A 24,902-nucleotide genomic window follows, 5' to 3' on the forward strand; every position below is an offset into this window, starting at 1 on the left:
TAGGTTCCCACACTGTGGGTTGGGACCCACTGGCAGAATGCAACCTGTTTTTGGTGGATCACCAAAGGGTGATGGAAGGATCAGGTAACTAATTGCCAAGCCCTGAGGCTATTGAAAAATCAGATACTGTAGCTGCTAATTACTCTGCAAAGAGCTCAGCTCCTACATTTTGCAAGATAGCTAAGTGCCCTGCAAGGAGCTGAGTTCCTGGAGTTTACAAGCATGTGTAAATATAGAGAGATAAAGTTTGAGGGCCTTTTCTGGTTATTATAAATAATTTTTAAAATAGTTTTTCTTTCTTGATCTCCTTTTTTAAAAGTCTGGTAAACCTAGGTGGGTCCCAATAGAGCAGTCATTTTCAACCACTGTGCCATGGCACACTGGTGTGCTGCGAATGGTCCCCAGGTGTGCCACGGGAGTTTGGTGGAGGGTCATTTATTAATAGGACCATTGGGGATATGAGCCCCCCATCAACAGCATAGTGTGCCTTGTCAATTGTCCAAAAACTGATGGTGTGCCTTGACAATTGTACTACCTTGTCAGTGTGCCATGAGATGAAAAAGATTGAAAATCCCTGCGATAGAGTGTTGTTTTAAAAGTGAGTCCTGGTGCTAAAATGTTCAGAAACCACTGAACTAGAAATATTTTGACTATCAGGTTGATAATATGATATATACCATTATGATTGTGGTGGTGAAGTCTCAATAAGATGTCCTTACTTATAGATGTTCCTACTTTTGACTACCAGAAATTTATTCTTAAAAAATGAAACCATACGCCCTCAGCATCTGTCTTGTTTTATATATTCCCCTAGTAGTTTTAAAGGAATTCTTACCTTGAGAATGAGTTCTTTGGCAGAATGTGACATCAGGATTCTGTCACACCAAGCTGGACATCTAGTGTTCATGTACTGCATTCCCTGGCTACAATCTTCACTGTATGGATAACTGGGGGGAAAAAGAGAGAGGTGAATTCAACATGTGCTAGCGAGCAAAATACTTACATGTTTTTCAAGGTAGGTTTAGCATCACAACTTCTATTATATCCATTTTTGAAACATGCAAGGTTTTAATTCTTACCTACAACTTACTTACTAGCATGCTTGTTGGTTTGATCCTGCAGGGTTATTTAGAATTCTCATGAATGCAATAAACACACCCTTCTAATTTCAACAGGAGGATAAGGGCCAAATCCTATCCAATTTTCCAGTGCCAGTGCTGCTGTGCCAATGGGGCGTGTGCTGCATCCTGTGGTGGGGAGGCAGTCACAGAGGCCTCCTCAAGGAAAGAGAACATTTGTTTCCTTACCTTGGGACTGCATTGCGGCTACACCAGTGTTGGATAGGATTGGGCCCTTAGTTTCTCATGTTAAAGGCTGAAATGAACTACAGGTCTCTTGGTTATAGAGCTGCATTTTCTATAAACCATGCATTATCTTGTGATAGTGAAGCCTCAGATACAACAGTACGTTTGTCAAAGAGCAAAAGGTTGTCTTACTGTGACCACCTGCAACGATCAAAGCTGCAAGGTGGGGGGGGGGCAAATGCCCCAGGGCCAGGGCATTTGCCATCACTGCCAACTGCTCACTGTGCAGGCAAATGATTGGCAATGGCAAGGAGGCAGTATCCACCACAGACGCCTGCTTCTCCCTTTACCAGGTGGAAGTAGTGGATGAACTGGTAATGCAGCACCCACAGAGGTGTATGCCTCAAAGGGCTCAGGGCCCGGTCCTATCCAGTTTTCCAGTGCTGGTGCAATTGTGCCAGTGGGGTGTGCTCTGCATCCTGTGGTGGAGGGGCAGTCACTGGGGCCACTGGAGCTGGAAAGTTGGATAGGATTGGGCCCTCTGTCCCTGCCACTATGAAAGAGGGGGCAAGAGATGCTGGTTGCTGCTGATCCTTCTAAGTGGTAAGCCCTCTCAAGGTACTTGAGTTTCAGTAACTGCCCTGGGAGTCCTGCCCTGCTCTGGACTCTCTGCAAGGCAGAAGCTATGCAGTTAGGGTGCTTTGTCTTTTCTGACCTTCTTTCAGATAATGGAAGGGAACTATAGTAACACAGTGGCTGAGTTGTGAATCAGGATTTCCCTGCTTTGACTCTCACTTCTGCCACAAATTCTCATTAGGTGCATGTTGGCATGCGCCTTCCCCTTAGACTCGGATGCAAAATGGGAATGTTTCTTTACTTGGCAGGGTTGTTGTAGGATCACATCAGGGTAGTATATGTGAAGCACTATGCATACCATAAAGCACTTTACAAATTCTAAATTTTCAAGTATTTCAATTATTGTTACAGAGTTTTCTGCATACAAAGCAGAAACTCTCACCTTCCCTTCCTTTTTGTCTTGTTGAATTCTGACATGGAGAATAGCCACACACACACAATGCTATTCTCCCCCAACTCCAGGAGGTCCTTACAATGAAAGTGAGTTGCTAGCTCTTTAAGACTGAAGTGGTAGCTGATTGGTAGATGAGTAGTTAATGAGGGATAAGGAGTAACACCTGATCAAGAGATATAAAGTCCAGGAGCAGGCGCTGGCCAGGAAAGTAAGGTATTGGTTATTGGGCTATGTTGATGAAGCCTGCCACAAGTTATGGGCAAAATGTTAAGGTAATTCTTGTTTTTAACTTGACCTTGGTTTTTTAACCTGATAAATGTTGATTTACTAAGCCTATGAGGTCCCCTGCTACTTCTGCCCCTTCATTCTCTCACTTGAAGGATCTCACCTCCCTCCCCTATAGTGGAACATAATTTGTTGGATATGGCTTTTGAAAAAGTGGCCCACTGGTGATGCACTGAGAGTGTAAGAAAATGGGAGTGAATAAAAACCTTGCACGCGGCCCTAGGGACAGGAATAGTTCTGTGTGGCTGGCATCAATTCAGTGCCATGCATACAAGGGAAATGCTGTTGGCCAATGGTTCCCAAACTCTCTAGCAGTTTGGCAACTTCTGTAAGTCTTTGTGGGGAAGTGACAAAGGCAGTGACACAATCGCCAGGGTCATGCTGCTGCTGGGGGACAAAAGGGTTTTTTTTTTTTAGTTTACCAGGGGCAGCACTGGCCTCCCAGGGGGTGCAGGGAGTATGTGGATGTCCCCACAGGGCTCGCCAAGCCTCAGGATATTTAAAAATAGAGAGATCAGTGCTGTCCCTGGCAAGTTAAAAAAAAAAAAACAACCCTTTTATCCCTAGTGGTTGTTCCCTGAGTGTGATCCACCATTCTAGGAACCTCTGCTGTTGGCCAAGTAACTCAAAAGAGTGGGGCAGGAGACCAAAGGGATTGGATAGCATATTGACTGGTTCTAATCTGCCAAAGGTTGCCAGCTACTTGTGAGCATGTGTGTGCCTGTGTACAGCACCTCTCCCTCTCCCCTGCCCCTTTTTCAACTTCAGGAACATAACAATCAATTTAAGATTTTGCTTTAAACTCTTTGAAAAAGAAGTTACGTTGGAGCCTTAACAACAAAGTGTACTTCACAAAGTAATCTCCAGCATATCTAATACAATTACATCTTTTGCTTCATTTTATTTGCTCTTTGTTTACAAGACAGCTGTAACCCTGAATGGAACTAGACATGGAGACATGATGTGCAACTAGACATGGAGACATGATGTGCTTTAAGATGTTGTATTAATTTTGAGAATTATTTAAAAAAGGAAAAGAAACAAACAAGAATGAGATTTGAGACAACATGAGCTATCTCATCAGGAAAGAACCAAATATAGCAGTTAACATCTCCTGAGTCATCTTCCGGGATCTTGTAAAACTGCAGTTTATAATGATCAAATTTGGACATAAAGGTGAATTTATTCCACCTTTTTCTTACTGTGTCCTGAAAACACCAAATATGATGGAAGAACCCATTAGAGTTTGAAAGCTTGCAACATTTTTTAAACAATTCACTCATCTAATGAAAGGATTATTTCATTCTATGCGAGTGTCACTTCACACACTACACAACCTGAGTTTGTCACAATTGCCCCCTCAACAATTAAACACAACTCCCTGAGAGTATACCTGTATAATACAAGTGTTGTCACATTCACATTTTAAGGTGTATATTTAAAACATCATGTGTACACATACCAGACACATCTACTGTCTTTTAAAAAAAAAAAATAAAGCATGTATCTATATGAACTTTTTTGGAGATAAACCCACTCGTGTGATACTTCCAGTTCCTGTGTAATGAACAAACACCTGTTCTCCAGTTTAAAAGAGTTTCCTCCCCTTATGTACACAACAACACTTCCAGGGCTAGCATAACTGTTCACAAAATTTGCTTGAAGGGATTTATTATAAATTTACAATTTTCAATGTTTCTCCTTTTAAAAACTCTAGTTTAGTTGAAAAGCTTTAGTATTCTAAAAATTTCATTTTTTTTCCTAATGGAGAGCTACATTAAGGCCATAATTTGTATCTCATGAAACTATATTATCCCAACTCACACAATAAATTTCTCTACAACAGAGGGAGGGGTAACTGTGCAGTCACAGACATGCATGAAAGTAACAAGGGAGTGAGGCAGAGATGAAAATTTGAATTCTTCAACTGAAGGTCATGCAACTCCAAAATCTTGTCACAACAGCTGTGTTCTTTTAGGTTCCAAATTATGCAAACTGTTCTATAATTTCATTGAAATTGGAAATGGGACCACTTATTTGGAGAACAAGCCCTATGAGGAAAGGTTGAGGAAACTTGGGACCCAATCCTATGGGCCTCTGGGCGTCACAAACATGCAGTAAAAGTAAGTTTGTGGTATCCTGTGAGCAAATAGCATTCTGATATTTTCATTGGCTGAGGGAGGGCAGGAGGAGGAGTCATGGAGTTTCTCACCTTACAATTGGCTTGAGAAACCCAGGGAGGGAGAGAAGGCAGGGAAGGGGGGGAAGGAATTCCTCATGATTTGCACTGCATGGCTGGTGGGGAGGAGGAACTTTCATTGAATGATCGGTTACCGTGGGACTCGTGTTGGAGGACAGGGATACTCTGAGCAGTTGTGCCATCTGCCCAGCATCCCAGAATGCAGCACAACAGGACATCCAGGCAGATGTGACTGCCCAGAGTGTCCCCGTTCTCTGAACAGGGCGGATATCACATGGTGGCTGCGCAGAACCAAAATGTTTGCTTATCAGGCAGACAGATCTGCACGAACGCCAGATCATACCTTAGGCCACGGTTTGCCCTCCCCTGATTTAGAGATTGCTTTTATTATTTATTAGCAAGCATTTAGTGTCAAATTTATGTGGAAGGTGAAAACACAGCTTGCCATTGGGAAAACAAAAACTAATATATAAATATAAGAAAGTGTGTTGAAATCTATTCTGCTTATTGAGGAATCCAAAAAGGAATAGTTGAGGCTTTCAACACGAGGGCTTTAAAATAAGATTTGTGGGATTGAAACAGAAAACGCTTTCATGCTTGAAGAGAAACTTATTTACCACCCTACTTGGTGTGATATTATAAAACTGGGATGCATAGCTCTCTACCAAATGGGTTTACAAGCTACACTGCCATTAAAAAGATTAGCCGTGGCAAACAGCCAACTAAAGTGTACTGAATGTATTGGAACAAACCAGTGAACTCAGTACCTTTTCCACCTCATCAAACCTAACAAGACTCATTTTCAAAACATATTATGAGAATTCAATTTGCTGCTTCACTGCCATACAGAAGTACAGCTTATTTCAGAGTGTCCATGGGAGGCTCTGATGATGTAATATTCTTGCAAGCAAAAGCTCTTTGTCTGCAGTTTAAGGGTTGACTTCTGCTGGCTACCTATTAATGTAACTTTCCTTTAAGCTGTACGTGAACCTGACATAACAAAGACCACGCTTTTATTAGAGGAATTGTACGAATCAATCATAAGTTATTGTGTTCACCCTTTCCACAGTATTAATTCCCTGGTTTGAAAGTGTTATGCTCCATGCCCAGCACATATGGCTAGAAGTCCTGCAATTTCACAAGAGCAGCTTCTATATTCCATTAATTGGTATTTGTTTTCCTTAATGAATACACTTTTTTTTATTAACAGAGTGGAGATTCATAGTGCTTTCTCAGGCTTTTTGAACAAGAACCATCATCATACACTGAGGGGTTACTATCACTTACAAAGGCAGATTTAAAAGCAAATAATAAAAGGTCTTGTAGCCATCCTTGAATGTAAGTAGATTGGCCATGGCTATTTAGGAATTCTATAGGACAGCACTTCTCAGGGTTTGTCCCCTGCGAAGTTTGTATCACTTCGCATGGTTCATCTATTGGATGCACCATGGAAGTAACCAGCAATTATGTCATTGCCTGCTTTTTCTGGATTAGGAGGCAATGCAACAAACACAGGTAAGAACCTCAGGGTAGACAGAATGGCTTTTTCAAGTGCTCAAAAAGTGCATGCTGCAACTCTGCCTGCCAAACTGAGCCTCCTACTGCTGCTTGTCACATTGTATTGCTGGTTTTGCTGCCAGGTGGCAGGAGTCTGAGGATTGCACAAGTACCATCAGACACCACCTCAAGTACTACCGGTGGTATGAGAACCACTGGTTGAAAAACACTGCTAACGGAGGTATTTACATGGGATGGTCTAGGACAAGATCCTGGACATCTAAGGGCTGGCAAACCATCCTTACACATTCTGACTGCCCCTGTGGCTCATGGGTCCCCAAAATGTATACTAGCAAACTGCCCTGATTTGTCTGGGATAGCCATAATTTTCTTATTGGCAATGGCCAAATTATTGCTGTGAAGTTCTAGTTTAGGAGACTTTTTGGAAGTTTTGTTTAAAACAACAACACAAATTTGCATGTGTGCTTGTGCATAAAGGAAGGGAGACGTGAGAGACTGGCTCATCATGACACGTGTGCAATAGGATGGATGTGAAAACAGAAGCAACCAACCTACCTTCCTCCTCTTTCCTATGGTTGATTGGTCTCTTTAGCTAGGGCGGTGGAACGGTAGACTGAAGTAAAGCGAGTGAGACCGGGGGCTTTTGGACACTTTAGATATGTCAGCCAGGTTGGACACCGGCCGATGCTCATCAGAGGAGCCAGCCTGGCCAGGCCTCATGAACCTTCAGTACTGGCGGCAGTGGTTGCACCCAATATACCATTTGGGGTTGAGTGGTGCAGGCCCAGCACCACCAAGCAACTTAGTATCAGCACTGACTTCAAGCCCCTCAGTGCAGTGGGCAAGTATGGGCAGGAGACCACTCCTATGTTGCTGCCCCAACCCAGAACTTGGATCCTGGGTGAAATGGGCTTATTTCTCTCTAGTGCAGTAGTGTTCTTTGCATTATGGAAGGTTGAGGGTTGCTTTCTTCTCAGACCAGCAGCCTGCCTAACTCTAAACTCAACATGCCTGATTTCTTTCCACAATGCAGTCATTCGTTTCTGCCATTGGAGGTGCCAAAGCTCATGCCAACCTGAACTCATGCTTGTTGCAGAAATAATTTTAATTGTTAAATAAGAACAGGTTGTGGCTAACCATTGCAAGAGGTATTCTCCATGTTCTCCAGAGTACCCTCTTGAATATCACTCACATATTCCTAGAATTTCTAAAAAGTGACAACTTTTCTTACGAAAGGTCCAGGCATCAATCTGCTGGAAAGATATGTCCTATTCAATGCAAGTGTTTTTTCTTCATTTGTGCTGGGCTGTTTGTAGTTATGCCCTGTCGAGGGAAAGTACTGTGCACATGCCCAATGGCACTCATCATCCTACAACTATTAAATAACAATTCTATACAATTATACACACAAGATCACATCCTTGGGCCCTGCATTAATTAATCCATAATTCACTTGCTCATTTCATTCTTGCAGTTGAAGTGGATTAGAATCCCAGTTTACTATGTAAGCATGCATTGAAAAAGTAGCAAAACCTATCCTTCTTCCACTGTGATTATGGTTGTTACAGGGTGCTTAGTGTATTAACAGGTATGAAGTGCAGGATTTTTCCAAATGTTTTTGTTCCCCTACTCTTCTTTCTTTTTTTGTCATTATCAGAAGCCCAAGCCAGGCTAGTTAATGTTGTAAGGACTCTACCACTAAAAAACTGTTTCCTATAGGGGGGGGGGAGGAAAACAGATACAGGCAATAGGGACAGGAAAAGGAAAAATGCCCCTGACTGACTTTGGAAAATGTGCAGTACTAATGAACAAATGTCTCTGAGCATGGCCAACTATTCCTTCAGGGCAGACTGTCTTTGAAAACCAAACTCTAAAGATACAGTGGAACCTCCAAAGTTGACCACCTCTCTCTATTGACCACCTCCTTAAGTTGACCTAATTTTCACAGTATGGACAGACGCTGCATATACACTATGGGAGGCCAACCTCTCTATATTGACCACCCTGTAAGTTGTATCTTGACCACTTTGACCATTGCACAGAGTATTAATTTACCCTCTGTAAGTTGCCCACTGAATGCGATACTGTGGGCCTGTTTTGTCTGGTTTGTCCCATCTTGGAAAAGCAAGAAGCCACGCGACAATCCCTCCCCTACGCCTGTTAGTGCGCATGTGCAAAAGGGTTTTTATAGGGAGCACGCTGCACATAGCCGACAGACCTGCACCGGCTGCCGATTGTACCTGGACATGTACAAAGTTGGGAGGGACATGAGGTTGCTTGTGCATAGTGAAGCCACTGTCCTTTCACTTTGGTTCCCATCACCAGTGCATTACTTTACACTTATATTGAAACACAACTGCTATTTTGCTGCCTATTCTCCCGGTTTGGAGAAATCCTTCTGGATCACTTCACAATCCCTTCTGATCTTCACCACTCGGAAAAGTTTAGTGTCATCCACAAACTTGTCCACTTCCCTGCTTATCCCTGTTTCCAGGTCATTTATGAAGAGGTTGAAAAGCACCAGTCCCAGGACAGATCCTTGAGGCACTCCGCTTTCCACCTCTCTCCACCTTTTTTGTCAATTGCCCACTGACACCCAGTCTCTGTTTCCTGGTCCTCAACCAGTTCCCAATCCATGAGAGGACCTGTCCTCTTATTCCCTGACTGTGGAGTTTTCTCAACAGCTTTTAGTGAGGGAGTATCAAACACCTTCTGGCATTTAGTGAATCTGAGGAGACCCAGTGGAGGCCAGGCAGCCTAAGTAAAAAAGTGTGTTTTTTTTTAGCTGTTGGGGCTACGTAACATGCTACATGCTATGGGTTGGCAAGGGATAGCATTGGTCTGCCTGTCTGCTATGAAACCAAGTACTTTTTTTCCTTACAATTTTTTTTAAGCTTATGAATTTTCAGGGGTATTTTAAAACACTGATTGTGGGTTGTTTATTCTCTGTCTCTTGACAGATATAGATGATATAAACAGTAAGCATCACAAGAGGATCAATTCTCATTGATATTTGCAATAAAACTTAAAAAAATCCAATCTAAATAATAACTTGGCCTCGCAATTGTTGTCCTGGGAGCTAAACATGATAATATATAAATGCCTTTTTTTCCTGTATGTTGACCACCTCTCTATGTTGACCAATTTCTCCAGTCCCTTGGGTGGTCAACTTAAAGAGGTTCTACTGTAGTATGTTTAGGTGGTCATGACAGGGGACTGGGAAAATTCTCTGTGAGAAGTTTTGCACATTGCGTATAGCTGGATTCAGCATTGTTGGGCTTTGAAAGACATCTTTTCTACTCAGAAAGGCTAGGTTTTGCTTTGCTTTCCCCCAAAATATGTGACTTGTCTTTTTTTTCCCCTGGGGACCTGCCGAGTCCAATCTACTTACTATGTCGTTTCTGGCATTCTGTTCTGATAGCAGAACAGATGCTTAAGCTGCAATCCTATGCACAGTAAAATGGGAGTAAATTTCATTGAATACAACGAGACATTTTTGAATACATATGCACAGACTGTACTGTTGATTTCTTAAACAGGTAGGATTCAAACCCTATGTGAAATAATATTCTTTAATTCACACTTCTGAAATTTTGTATGGCTGTCATGGGTCATCGTTGGTCTGTCTGTCTGAGCTCTTTTCTCTGATGTCAATTGTTTTAGGGTTGTCTGTGGTTGTTCAGTAAAGGGGGAAAGACAACCTGTACATGCTCACAGCTACTTTATATACTCCATGGATAGCTAATTATCCTTCTCTGGAGTCAGTTTCTCTTCCACTTCACATCTCTCAATAAGTGGCAGTCACCAGATCTCACCAACTAGTGCTAACTCATCCATCCCACATCTCAGCCTCTGAGGCTGGTACAGTCAACACCTTTCATCTGCCTTCATCTTCTATGACTTCTTCTGTGGAACATCTCTTGAAATGGGACAGATTTTTGTGGTGGTGTGCCAGTCTAGTCAGGAAGTCTGCTCACGATCCTCCTCCTCATGCCATCCTTCTTGGGCCCTGCTATGCAAGCCTACTGCTGTGCACAAAGAACTTTCTTCTTCCAGTACTGTTCACACACTGCCAAAAGTTCAAGGCAATATGAATTCTGAAAGTGCCCAAACAACTGGTCTGTATCCAAAGCTAAGCAAATATCTATTCAACTGTAGTACTATTTTACCACACAGGGCAGCAGAACAGATAATCAATTAAACAACAGTGCTCACTTCATTCTTAGCCAAAGGGAGCTGTTTCCAACTTAACAACTTCTAAAAGGGCACCAACTAAGGACTGGAAGGATGATGCATTGTTGTGGCAGAGGGGCTTGCCTAGGACACTGGAAACTGGATCCATCACAGATTCTCTCAGCAATCTGGGGCACTTTCTAACTTTTCTGTGGCTTTGTCTGTTTTGGATTCAAAAAGATGGAGGAGGACCACCATGAAAAATACCCTGAATTAAAGCACGGACAGAACTATAAGTAAATGAAAACCAGAAATTTATAATAGACACTAACTTATAAATGGTACACATTCAGATTTTGACAGCATGGTCCCAATTATAAAGAATGGTTGACCCTCTGCTTATATGCACATGTGCATGCACACATTTGACTTGATGGTGCTATGATTCCTAATAGAAGAATTAAAATGCCAACAATAACTTGATTCAGAATTTTTTTAAAAATGCATGCCAATCAATAATACTTTAATAATGCTGATGAAACCAAAGTGGTGGCCAGAAGACTCTGAGCATCTTTTTTTTCCATAAAGAACTGACTGCAACATTTTAAAATGATTTCTTTTCAACCTCTAGACAACATTAACCAGATGGCAACTGTTAAGACACAACAGAATCTGACAAATAAATCAAATTTTACCTCCCACAAAATATGCCCACTATTAAGAGGAGAGCTAATAGAGTAACAGCTCTTCTTATAAGAAACAGCAAACTATTTTGGGATTTGCTGCACTGGAATGTATAAAAGCTATTTCAAACTGCTGTGTAAGGGTTCATAATATACTGTCCAACACTAATTGGGAAGTTTAGGATTTCTGTATTTTTGCACTGAAGTCACCACAAACTGCAGGGGTTGCTATAGATCTTGCAGGCAGTACTTCATAATGAAGTAAATGAAGAAGAATTAGTATTTATAGCACTTACAAGCACTACAATAGAAAATACTCATGATGATAGCTACATGACAACAATAAAATAAAGCATTCTAGTAAAACAGAACAATGGACTGATTCAGACAATACTCTTTATGACCTAGCTGAGTGTGGAAAGAGTGAGGCCATGCATCTCTCCCTCCCATTCAGTGGGCAGCCCCCTTAGAAGCAAGTTGTCCATACCAGTAGGCAGCTTGGGGGACAGTTTGAGCCCAATCCTATGCATGCCTACTCAGAAGTAAGTCCCATTAGAGTCAATGGGGCTTACACCCAGGAAAGTGTGGATAAGACTGGGCTGTTAATCAGTGGAGGAGGCAAGACATGCACACTCATGCTCCTCTCCTATATGGCTAGGTAGCAGATGCACTGCCTGAACCAGCTCAGGAAAAAAACAGCAGAAGAACCAAAACACAACATCCATGCTTGTGAAAGCAACCCAGCTGGGAAAATAAAACAATCTTCAGTTGGCGCCAGAAGAGCCTCCCTGGGGAAAGTGGTCTATAGCTGACAAAAGACTTCCCTGCAGTTACCACCTGCCTATCTTCTGAAGCACTACTATTTTTAAAAAATATATATCACATTCAACAAAAAAGTTTCACAAAGCAATTCACACAGCAAAAGGCAACAACATATTATAGTACTATATTAAGGAAGTTTAATATACAGGCAGCAAATTCCTGAAAGTGAACCCCACTATCTCCAATGGAGTGTTGCCCCGGACAGGTGTGCATAGGATTGCAGCCTTAGCATTTTCAAAGAATGTGGACATTAATCAACTGCTAGCTGTAGAATTCCATTGTTCAGCTGACGGGAAAAAAGTTTGTTTTTTACACACAAGATGATTATGTCTCTAATAACCAATGTAGTGATATATCTCTGGTGTGCTTTTGGAGTCATTTTGCAGGAGTGGATATTTTATGCATCACTTGCTATAATGGACAAATATCATAAATGAAACATACATACATTTAAAAAAAAATCTGCGATCACAAATCACAGATGTACTTGGAATGTATTACCGCCTTGGAGGATCAAAAGTCTTGATGTTTGTAATTCCAAATTTCCAAAAGAATGGTACGACCTTAAGTATCATGATGGGATACTACACCATCCAGAGGTGTAGCCCCATTCTCTTTAACACTGGAGAACCCCCTGTGCTTGGACAAAGTGCCTTGTGTACACTGGAGTACTGGCATTTGTATTATGGCCAAGGGTGCAACCCAGGCCAGTTTAAATTAAAGGTGTTATTGACTTTAGTCGAAGGTGACTTTCATGCATTATCAACAATTCTATGGCCAGTTTGATGTGGATACACTGCTTTCAGTAGGACTTATGCATGTATAACTGGGTGCATGACTGCAGCCATTATCTATTTTAATTTTAAAAAATAAAATGCATTTTTAGATGTCAGGGCAGATTGCCGCTAATTAATTTCTCCCGCTAGAGCAGCTAGAAACTTTCTTTACAAAAATTGAAAGGATGAGGCTCCAAAGATTCTAAAAGGGACTTGGTTCTATAATACTAACATTTCCGAAAGGTTTTAGGATCCTGAACTGCCACAGTAAGGAAGTCTATGTTGCATATTCTTCAGTTGCTAGATCCTAACAGCACTTTATGGTAGTCTGTGCATTTGTAAATACTTCATCAGAAAGGGCCAGATAGCCACTGTATAATAGCCCTGCCAAGATACTGGATAGCTAGTAAATATTTTCCCCTGATTAAAGCACTAATTTACCATTTCTTCAGAGGTTCAAATTCAAAACATAGATTCATATTCTGTAGATGCAACCAACTTAGTTCATTTCAAATATCTCACTCAGGCAAATGACCAGGGATAATTAGCCTTCATTATGCACTCATTCTGTGCATCAGGTAATTAAGGAAAAGATACAGAATGCACTGCTATGGGAATTAAATAGGTCACTGGGCATTTACCAAAACATGAACAATGCTTTTTGGTGTTCTGTTAGCTTAGTGGTCATGATGTGTAGCTCATTTGAGCAAAATCAGGAGAGTAAACAAAGTTTGCAAATATAGAAGGTAAAGTACAATGTGTTAAACAGCTGCTGCTTGCAAATACTACAATAACACCATGGTGACCACACTAACAATCAGAGTCAAAGGTCACATACAAGGTAGAGCGGTGTGTGTGTGTGTGTGTGAGAGAGAGAGAGAGAGAGAGTGTGTGTGTGTGGCACAATCTGGTAAATTGATTCTGAGTCATAACTACACAGAGTGACCAATACAGAAAACGGCACACACATTTTCCAAGCAGTACAGAGAATATTTTTTTGGGGGGTGTAAATTTGTCAACCCAATTTGAATGAACTAATGTTGCAATAACAATTGTACAATTACTTTAACTACATTAGTTGCTTTGGCAGCTTGGATCCAATGGAATGTTTCCATTTAGGAAAAAAGGCAAACAAGAGCTTCTGTATCATTGCAAAACAGGCTACTAGTTCTCAGTACATAAAATCTGCTCTTATTGATTATAAAAAAAATCCCCTGCTAACTCATGAATTGCCAGGGTGACAATGTCAAGCTCAATGAATGTTCATGTCAATAATGCCTCACCTGCATCATCTTATAATTTATTTAACTATAATGACCATAACAGTTGGAACAATAAAAATTGACTTTAAAACTATAGTTTTTAAAATATAGTATATATTTTATATACTATATAAAAATATTTAAATGTTTAAATGGGGATAATGCTACTTCATACTACGTTCTGAATAATTTAGGCTGGGTGGCTCATTTCAAAAAAAATATTTTGAAGTTATAGCTGTGACTAACTGGGCGCCAGGGCGCTGGAGCCTTCCTGTGTGCAGGGTGACAGAGTTCCACCAGCTCTAGTAAGTCCCACATGGGGAGGCAGAATGGGGCAGGGATGGGGTTGAACAAGCTGAGGAGAAGGCAGAAGAGGGAGGAGGTGGATACAGGGGGTGGGCGTATTGGGCCCAGGAGGAGATGGGTTCAGTGCAGGTCCAAGTTGATCCATTCAGGCCACTGGGGCCACAAATGTCCCCTTAACCCAAGGAGATTCTCGCAGCCAAAATAAAACCTTAAAAGGTCTAAGAATAAAAGTGTTCACTTGGGGCTGAAAAGGTAGTGGTGCTGGCACGAAGTAAGCCTCTTTGAGGAGGGAGTTCTACCAGAGAAGGTCCTTTTTCTGGTCAGCCCCAGGACACCCAGAGGAGAAATTTCCAGGGTGATCTCAGTGTACTGTTGATACTGCTGTCCCTGACATATAGAGCTTCAATAAAGCTCAGCATCAGCTCTTTGAATTGTTCTCAGAAATGAACTGGGAGCCACTGTCGGAACTAAGGCATGTGAACAAACTTAATGAAGTTTCTTAACCCTCCTGTGTTAGAAATTAAAAAAAACCTTATTAATCCATTAATGGGGCACAAACAGACAGGGCCAATCTACTATTATCTTAACCATATTCCAACTTGTGTTCATTTTTTCTGCTCTCTGCTATGATGTCTGGGACTGGTTACCAAAAGACAAATCCCTTAAGATGTGGAGAGTTTCCACGCCAACCCTGGACCCTATCAAGACACACAGTGCTGGCAAGGGAAAGTCTCCAACAATAGGGAGAAGTCCTATATCAAACAGCACTGGATGTGCCATCAGATATCAGAAGGACGTGACTGGGGCACAGATAAGGTAGATGTGTAGACCAACAGAGAGTCTGAATAATCTCAACACCTGGGAAAACTCTGATAACTGAAAAGCAAAGGACACCCTTGGCTATTCCAAGGGGAAAAAAATCAAAATCTTTTATTCCTATCCTTATATTACAATAGTAATGATTAGAAATAAAAAGAACATTTTTTTAATTTCTGGAAGACAGTGAGAAAGGCAAAGATACTTTTCGATATGAGGAGGGAATGGGCAAATCACTGCATTTCAGAAAGACCTTGTTTTACTTTGCTCAATGCAATGCAGAGGAAAGAGAAGAAACATGCATTGTGTGACCATTAAAATAAGGCCAAAATACTTGGGGAAGGTCATAGGAGAAAATCTAAGGACAGCAAAACAAGCAAGTGCTGTAGCTTAAGCAGTAGTCCGGAAGAATATGTGACTACAAGCTGGCGAGAAATCCAGAAGAAAAAACCCACAGCTATGAACAAGGTTTGACCTGTCATTCTTGTTTAGAGGTGTCAAAGCTAAGAAATTGTCAGCACAGAGGGTCTGCGGAAGGGGAGGAAAAAAATTCACAGAGAAGAGAGGATATATGAGACACGAACATATGTCCAACCAGTAAATTACATGACAGCCTAATGCAATGACAAACAAGAACAGGTCACTTTAAGAGAATGATTAATACACAAGATTACTGTGCATGCACACTTATCTGAAAGCAAACCTTGTAGGTGGGTGTGAACCCCTGGTAAGTCAAGTCCTATCTCTGCCATACAAGAACTACAAGAATAATTATAATAATTAATGGAGAGAGGTGATAAAGTTAACAATTGCCCACCTGTATCATGGCAAACCACAATGTCCTTATTTCGTTTTTCACACCTAACACCTTTCCACAGTGATTATAGTCTAGCAAAGACCTATTTCCAGCTCATACCGAGCTTTCTGTTTGTTTAATGTCAGGGTGTCAAGCAACTGACAGATCCTATAGAGTTTAAAAAATTAGAGTCAGTCTGCCATGGCTAGAGTAGTAGAAAACATGAGTGTGCTTAAAATGAACAGGCTTCAAAATGTGGGATGTCAAAGATTCCTGAAAAACAGGAACTTAGGGTGCTGGCAAAGGGAGGACTTCTCAAGTGCCAGGCAAGCTGAGTCAGTTACCCCGACATGAACAAACCACAATGGGCTTGTGCCAGGATATAAGGATACAAATGTGGTGGAGACAGGACATGGCTAGTGAACGCACCATCCATCTTCTGTGTCAATTTGTGGTACATTTAACACAACAGAAAAGAGCAGATCTCCATTTGCATGTTTTGGGATTTAGCATTGAACGCTGAGGTTCAAAAAATGTGCACACCATCCCAGGAAGCACACAAGGCTTATTTCCACTGCAGTACATGGCTGTAGCGGTTAGCTTGTTTTAAGCTTCAATCTCAACTGACTTTGCCCATGCCTTGTATGTATTTGGTGCACTCCACAATATGATGGGAATCCTCCAATAACATTCAGAAGTTCTTCTCTTTATGCCAATAAAGGTGGAATGAATGAATGAATTCAGAAGTTCTTTGACAGTCAAGTTGATATGGGAAGGATTCCCAGAAGTTAGTTTGAATAACACTGTCCTAGATAACAGATGCAGAACTAGAAATATGTTTGGTTTGCCTGGCTATGTGTATTCTCTCTTTTCTTTAAGATGCAGCACAGTCTATCCTGAGATGCCAACAACAACAGTGTACCTCACAATAATGTCCTCACAATAATGTATTACTGTGGAAAAGCTTGTCGAGAAAGGTGACAAACTCATGTGGGATTGAAAGGGAAACAGAAGCCTAGCATTTAGGGAGTTAGCGCATGGTGAATAAGCACAAGGTATTCCTCCCATTGCTTCTAAAAACAAGGGGATTTTTGCAAGTGACATCTTGCATCTCCCCCATATATACATTCAGTTAAGCACATTTATTTATTAAGCACATACGTACTTTTGATTTAACAATGGCTCTTTTCTACCTTTTATTTATTATTTAAAGGCATTGGTGTTTGTTAGAATTGAAGGCATTCTTAGAGCGATAAGTAAAATTTTATTTATGGGAATATATGTGTAAACCACTGTTCTGAAACAGCCTACACACAGCAATGTACAGTATGAAAACATGAGAAAACAAAAAATCAGTCCTAAAAACGAAAGAAACAAAGACTGACATAAAAATTTCAGTGGTAAATAAGTTAAGACAGAAAACAGCAGGGATAAAACTCACCAAAATTCAATTAAAAGAAGGGCCCAAAATAAAAGGATTAAAGGCCCACTTGAAAGCAGTTAATGTGGGGACGTGATGCATCGCTTTCCAGCAGAGAGTTCCAAAGTTACAGGGTCAAAACAGAAAAGGCCTTTTCTCTAAGTTCCCACAAACTGTAGTTGTGCCCTAAACTTGTGTTAAATGTTTGAGTGAAATCAAAGCATCAGATTTGTCAGGAATGGAACAACAGTTGGACTGAATGTGAAGTCATCTCAAGACTTCATATAACCATCAAGTAAACCCCTGGGGGCTGGGGATAAGAATAGGCCCTCAGTTTGGCTGTACTTGTCGTAAGAGGCGACTAAACAGCCACCGGGTAGATGGGACTCGTTAGCCTGGGAAGGCAGCTCATCTGAGAGAAGGAAAACTCTGATCCCAAACCTCCACTGCCTTGTGGCTACATCCAGTTATGGAAAAGGCTTCAGGAGTCAACCTTGAGGCAAAATCCGGAGCCGGAGTCCCTGAGGCAGTTCATGGCTGAATACAGTCATGTTCTGGCAACTCCTGCGATGCCGCTGGAACCAACCGTATTGGCCTCTGCCTTTCCATTGGACCATTTCAGCGACGTGGAGAGGGGGGATTTGCTGCATGGGTAACAGCCTATCCTCCATACCTACTTTACCCAGGCTTCGCGCTCTGGAGAGGACACTGTTCCAGAACCACCATTCAGAGCGTGACACCATAGTCTTTCGAGACTGAAGGATGCCAACAACAGAAACCAAATAATACAAATTGCCAAAGAGTAATAGTGTTTTCTCAGAAAAATAAAATAATAAAATGTTTTCTACTTGAACATGATATATGGGATGAGTTAGAAATTAGTTTGATGCTTCTCTTGATGCAGAGGTAGATGCTAATGACCACTAGCTCAGGCCTCACTTCAGGTGTTAATTTAATTACCTGATTGCATAATAATGACATGAGAAGTCGCATTATGATTGCATAATAATGACATAAGAACTGTTGACAAGACAGCTACAAATGATGTCTAACTTCCAAATTACTATGTTATAAAGTAAAACAAGTTGATTAATCTCATAATTAACAACATAAAAAGCACAGTTTCCATGGGAGCCAAAAATCAATAGATAAGTGCCTTTCACTGTATGTACAAGTGTATGTACTAAATGAAGCAGAACTTCATGCAAATGAAGTCCTAAAATCCTAAAAAGCAGCAATATTTCTTAATGAGATTTGTAACATGCAGACAACACTGTCTTAATCCAATCCAAATTAAGCAATTTTGTAAGACCCACTGATTTCAGTGGAAGTTGTAAACCACTTCATTGAAGTTGTACAATCTCTGTATGCTGTTCATCCAAAGTACAAGGGCACACACATTTTACTTCCCTACTGTAGTTTGTTATGCCAGGTTCAGCCCAAGCAAATATACATACTGTACTTCACTATTAAATTCTGAAATAAACTTTTGAAAGGGGATTGTGAATTTTCTTGCCAATTCAATCCATCTCTCTAGTATTATTAATCTTTGGTATTTTTTGTTTGATATAATTTAAAGGCATATTTTGTTCAATGAAATGTTAGTGAAGTTTATCATGGCAAAATTATGCTCTCAGACTTCCTCATCAACTAGCGGATGTTAGTGCTAGGTGTATGTTAGCTTGATAAGATGGACATCGGCTTTTGGTTTGTTACCAAACAGCGAAGAGACTACTGTGCATCAAGGTTGTGACTAGTTAGACTTGGCAAATATTATAAGGTAAGGGTTTGCTGATGTTCCTGACACTGTAACCACATTTTTATAGGAATCAGAAACATTCAGATGCAAATAAATATCCAAGAGTTTAACTTAGACAAAAATGTAATTCTAACATCAACTGATCAAACTCATTTTTGAGTTACCTTCAAGAAAGACAGCAATAATTATTGAACTTCCTTGTTTATTTTTTACACTGGAGCATTACCTGCTTTTTTCATTCTATGAGCCACTAACATAATAAATGGAAAATGTTTGCGTTTTCTGGCTAATGGATCTGTGCCTTCCTGTGCTTCCCGCAATATGTGTATTCCAATGCAACATTCAATAAGAACTTGTATCCAGCTACACAATTTCTAATTCCTGTTAAGGATTATTAATTTCCTTCTTTGTTACAAAAGTTAAACATTCATACTCATCAGGAGAAACTCCAGCAGGCCATTGTGTGTTTGTTTTTATGAGCCTATACAGAAAATACAGCTCTCACTTTTTGCCTTTTCTTTCTCCCCCTTCCCATCTTAAGCAAGCCCAGGCACACCATCTTTTTTTATTCTAGTCTGAGCGTATTTACTGCCTCCTGTAACTAAACAAGTCATCTTGCCTCTTCTTGTCAGACCTCTGGCACTTCATCATGGCAGTGTCATGCCTCTCTGGCTCCAGGACCACCACTAACACGGGAAAGCCAAATTCATCACAAGGGTGTGCAGTGTTCAAAATTGTCACGCCTGACCTGACTGATGACTTCTTGAGCATAAGTGATATGAATTTACTGCTTGTATCGCATTCTTTAAGCCTAAACATAAGGCAGAGAGAATGCAACTTTCTTCAGAGTATGTTTTAAGCTGCAAGGAAAGCTTGAGCACTAATTTCTTTGAATGGGATGACTGAGAACCTTCTAGTATTCTAACCTGAGACCATTGTTTGGGGTTTCTTAGGGAGTGGAGGGAGGGAGAGAAGAATCACATCAATTCTGGTCTGCAATAACCATAAAAATGCAATTACGGTATACGTTTTTAAAAGATGAGAAAACGAGTAAAGCCTGTAGAGGGGAGCCTGTTTAAAAATGGCAAAGGGACTTTTGAGGGGAGGGAGGGAGGGAGGTAGAAGTCCATTGATTACTTGAAATAAATGTAATACACAACATGAAGTTAATAGCTACTTATCCTGGTACAAGAAACATAGTGAAGACACACTAATTTAAATAGATACTGAGGGCCTAATCCTATCCACTTTTCCAGTGCTGGTGCAGCTGTGCCAATGGGGCATGTACTGCATCCTGTGGTGGGAAGGCAGTCACAGAAGCCTCCTCAAGGTATCGAAACATTTGCTCCCTTACCTCAAGGCTTAAATGCTGCTGCACTGGTGATAGAAAGTTGGATAGGATTGGACCCTGAATTGCTGCACTTTAGGACAACTGAAACCCTGAAGACCTGGGGAGATTCATGTGATAAAATATGAACTTTGGTTTCATGTGTTAACTTTGAGTGTGGTATGTTGTTACGTAGGGGCTGTGTGATATGTAGCTGCACAACCACCAGGATCACTATTCAGAGCATAGAAAGTTGTTGGTTGGTTGGCAACCTTCAGTCTCAAAAGACTATGGTATAAGCCTACAGCACCCAGTATTCCCGGGTGGTCTCCTATCCAAATAGTAACCAGGTCTGACCCTGCTTAGCTTTCGAGATCAGATGAGATCAGGCATGTGCAGGATCACAGTTGCTGTGAGAAAGTTAACAAATTTTTTTACACACTTTTTTACACACAAAATTTTTTAACACACTTCGAATAACCAGAGAATACACTTTGCTAGGTGATTGGCCGTAATACATTTCGTGATTTTTACATGTTTACAGCTGATTTTCGGTCACATGAATTGGCCCACAGAGTTTCATGTTGTATTCTACTCCTTTGAGATTAAAAGGTGAAGTATTAATATCAATCAACCCTTCTCTCTAAATATCTCCCATGCTACTAAGCCACAAGAAGACAGGCAAACATGCTTGAAGAAGGTGATATATGAAACCTTGAAACAAAAACAAAACAAAACATTTGCTACAGTAAGCACACACAAGAAACTAGAACAGTAACCTTGTAGCTACAGAAAGAGAAATTTACCCTACAACCTCAAGGCAAACTTATAAATTCTTATGGCATCAGTTGATTTTATTTTTTTTTTTGCTTATGTTTACTGTATCAAACTGTTGTGAGCTGCTCTGAGCATATGGAAAGTGGCCCGTAAATATGTCATACACATTTTCTTTTAGTAAAACATGTCAATTTGCTTGGGAAATTTTGCTTTTATAATTTTATAGCTTCTATAACACAGTTCCCAAACTTACCTTGCAGAATCTGGCTCTCCTGGGAGCTGTCATCTTGGATCACACAAGATCCAAGGAGAGCCAGGATGTGCTGGGGACATCCCACGGTGCCCCTGTGAGTTCGCCACAGCATCTTTAGGTGCTGCAGCACACAGTTTGGGGACCACTGCCTTAAGCCTATTCTTCCAGGGTTGAATAAGAAGGTGATTACAATGTGTAAAGAAGTAAAAGAAACATTTTAAAGTGCATTGGAAGTTCCCTCCTTGAGCCCTTCTCTTCTGTTTGTTTAGCATCTTATTTGTGATGTGTGTGCAACAAGTCAAAGTTGCAGCATCACAAGGAACCAAAGGTCAACCTGTATGTTTCCCCAACCACATGTAGGGCCATCTACCCACTGGCATCTCACAGCCTACACAATCCATAGTCTGGACAAAAGTGTGTTACAAGAGGAGAAGCTGGTGCTCTAGAGAACAGACATTTGCAGAGCAAACAGGAAAAAATGATTCAACGCACAGAGTCAAGACACATATTACAGGAGAAGCATGTTGGCCGCAATATACAGCCTCCTCCATGCTACTCTTGCACTGTGGCATGGATTGTACAACTATGATCCAGGAAATTTGAATTCAAATCCCTGCACAGCCATGAAGGTCACTGGGTGATGTTGGGCCAACCAGAGCTCACTGGAGGGATAACAATAAAATCAAATAAAATATGGTTTCGGCTTTGTACGTTTATCTTTTAATGCACATTTTAATTATTTTTTAAAATTATCCTTCATCCTTCCCTGTAAAAACAAGCATAAAATGGCTAGAGCCTTCTAGGCTATAAATACCTACCTAAAGTATTTTCAAGGGAAAGAATTCTGCCCTTCTTGGTTGAGCAGAATCTGTGATTCTGTAGTGGTAGAAGCCAGTTGGTTTCTCCAGGGGATATGGCGCAATTCAGCAATTCCCACTAAAATGTATTGTGTGTGGATGTTTGTGTCCTTGTCTGTCCAGAACATGCTTAATAGATTGCTTTAAGAATCTTGCATTTTCTGGGGCATCTGTCACATAATTATTCACTGAGTACTGGGGTTTATGTTTCAAAAGCGTAACATTTTAATTGTGTTCAAACAAAATATGTTCTAGTAAGCTTATCACCACTGTTTCACAACATCAAAGAGCACAAAAACTTAATATCAAAGGGATGAATATTCAAAGAAAATGCAAGATTTAAGTTTGGAACAGTGGCAAGCTTTCCTTTTAATTCTTATAATTAAATATTTGCTAACACGCTAAAAAGTTAACACCTGTTTGCTAACCAAAGCAAATTTAAAACCTGAGCTTTAATACAATCTTTGAAATGTCTTACAAATCTCTCTTTAAATTCAAAGGTTAATATATTAAGTACATAAACCTTACATAAGAAGTGTCTTTAGGTCTGTCCAGTAATGAATGCCTTTGTTTATTGTACCTGTAGCTGCTACACTATATAGGTCTATATATTATTAAGCAATCACTTAAAATCAAATTGAATGGTAGTATTTTTTTTCCAGAGTGTACAAATGACTTGCATATTCCTCTACTTCTCAAAGTTTGTTAAAACTCCTGCTGAATTAGATTCTCTTACTATTGCTTATTAAATAGTTCTTTTTTACTGGTGATGTACATGTTGCCACCTGTTAATAATGCTTATGTATTGTATATGTAATGTGGGGCAGAAATGGCTGAAGTTATAAAAGATAGATATTTCACCACTGCATGTCACATCACTCTTTTGCATTTGTACACCACATATATGCACACATTTATATGCACCGCTATGCCTGAGCATGCATTCTCCATAACTGTTACTGCTAAATATGTCCAACTTTTTAATGAATGTCTTCCTGTCCCCTGGATCACTGCCTGAATAGAGTGGCTTTCAAGACTACAGTTGCTGGCCTTCCTGACTTTGATATTAATCTTTATAAAGAGGGTCTAATTTTTCTGAAGAAATAAAATTAAAATCAGAAGGGTAGAGCCTAAGAGCATCCAAATGCTTCTTGTTTTCCAGCCTCTTCTTTATACATAGCTCTTATGCAGCCATGTATATAAGCTAATGATTAAGGGCAGAACTGGTCAGATGAATGAGGCAAGCTGAAAAACTCAGTTCAAGTGGGGGATTAGCAAACAGGCAGAAACCAAAGCTGTGCTAGAGGTCTTCTTGAACCTGCACCAGTGAAATCACTGATGCATGTCTACATGGACCTGGGTCAGGGTATTGGGTATAGGACGGGGGATTGGATTTGTCAGGTGCTACTGCCATTGAACCTGCCCCTTTCCTGGATCTGATCTGCTCTCCCTCCTGCCAGCTTACCTGGGTGGTCAGGCCTTTGGCGATCCATCGCTGTGCACAGGGCTGCTTGGCCTCCCCACCAGTACAGCCAGAGAGGCTTTTATGACTGCTGTAAGGCAGTATCAGTAATCATATCCCAGTAGGACTGGGTTGTAAGGCTGGCATTGGATTTAAATGATCACTAACCAGAATATGAAGTTGATTTCATAATCCTGGTCAGTATTAATCATAGTTCAAGTTGATGGTGTTGTAAGGTTTTACTTGTGATTATAGCTGGCAGGAAAAGACTTTGTATGTAGAACTTCCCACCAAACCATAGGGGATAGACAGTATTACAAGTGAACTAGTTCTTAGGAACATATACACTTGTACAGTTGAATCCTATGCTGCCCTGGTGCTGTGTGGTACAGTGGCACTGAAATGGCCGCCACAGTATCCTGCAGGGCCAGGGCAGCTGCCAGAGTACTCCTTGGGGTAAGGGAACATCGGTTCCCTTATTCCATATAGAACTGCAGCTCACCGGATAGGTCTTCTGGGATCTGCACCAGTTACTGAGCTGGCACTAAACCAAGGAGACCCGTGTCAGGCTCAGCAGCTTGGGAGGGGGATAGGAGTCAGCCGAAGTGTCGGCGCTGGAGACCTTAGGATTGGATGCTTAGTCTACTGCTATTACAGTCATTTTAGAGCCATTTTATGAGTGGGTGACTATTTCATGCATTGTAGCATGGTCATTAGAAACTTATATAATTATTATCTCAGTTGACTGTTGAGACTGAAAGGGATTACAAGAACTCTGAGACTTTTCCTGCTCTTTTATATGCCATCAAACACATCCTACTTTTGTGTCTACTTTTTCATGAACTATTAAAAAAAACACAAAGAAACAAAGAGGAGGAACAGAAAAGCAGGAAGATTAGTTTTTAAAAAATAAAACTATCATTCATACAAATTATAGTGTCTTAAATAGATTCCCTACTCTAAACTCCAGCTTTCTACCAAAAATATTTGTTATATAAAAATTGAATTAACCTGTCATGGAATAAGATTACAGATAAAATTCTGTTTTATCAAAAGTTGTTGGGGGGGGGGCATTT

The 24,902-nt window shown here is 40.7% G+C and overlaps 1 protein-coding gene across 3 annotated transcripts in view; it reads right to left on the minus strand.

Moving 5' to 3' along the window:
• Positions 1 to 24,902, minus strand: part of INPP5A (inositol polyphosphate-5-phosphatase A) — a 311,939-nt gene that overhangs the window by 10,832 nt on the left and 276,205 nt on the right. For all 3 annotated transcript variants that reach the window (XM_066619882.1, XM_066619883.1, XM_066619884.1), the window contains exon 13: positions 836 to 947. In XM_066619882.1, the coding sequence (XP_066475979.1) occupies positions 836 to 947 (112 nt within the window). The remainder of the gene's footprint in view (positions 1 to 835; positions 948 to 24,902) is intronic.

Source organism: Tiliqua scincoides, chromosome 3, assembly GCF_035046505.1.
Source record: "Tiliqua scincoides isolate rTilSci1 chromosome 3, rTilSci1.hap2, whole genome shotgun sequence".
Classification (NCBI taxonomy): Eukaryota; Metazoa; Chordata; class Lepidosauria; order Squamata; family Scincidae; genus Tiliqua; species Tiliqua scincoides.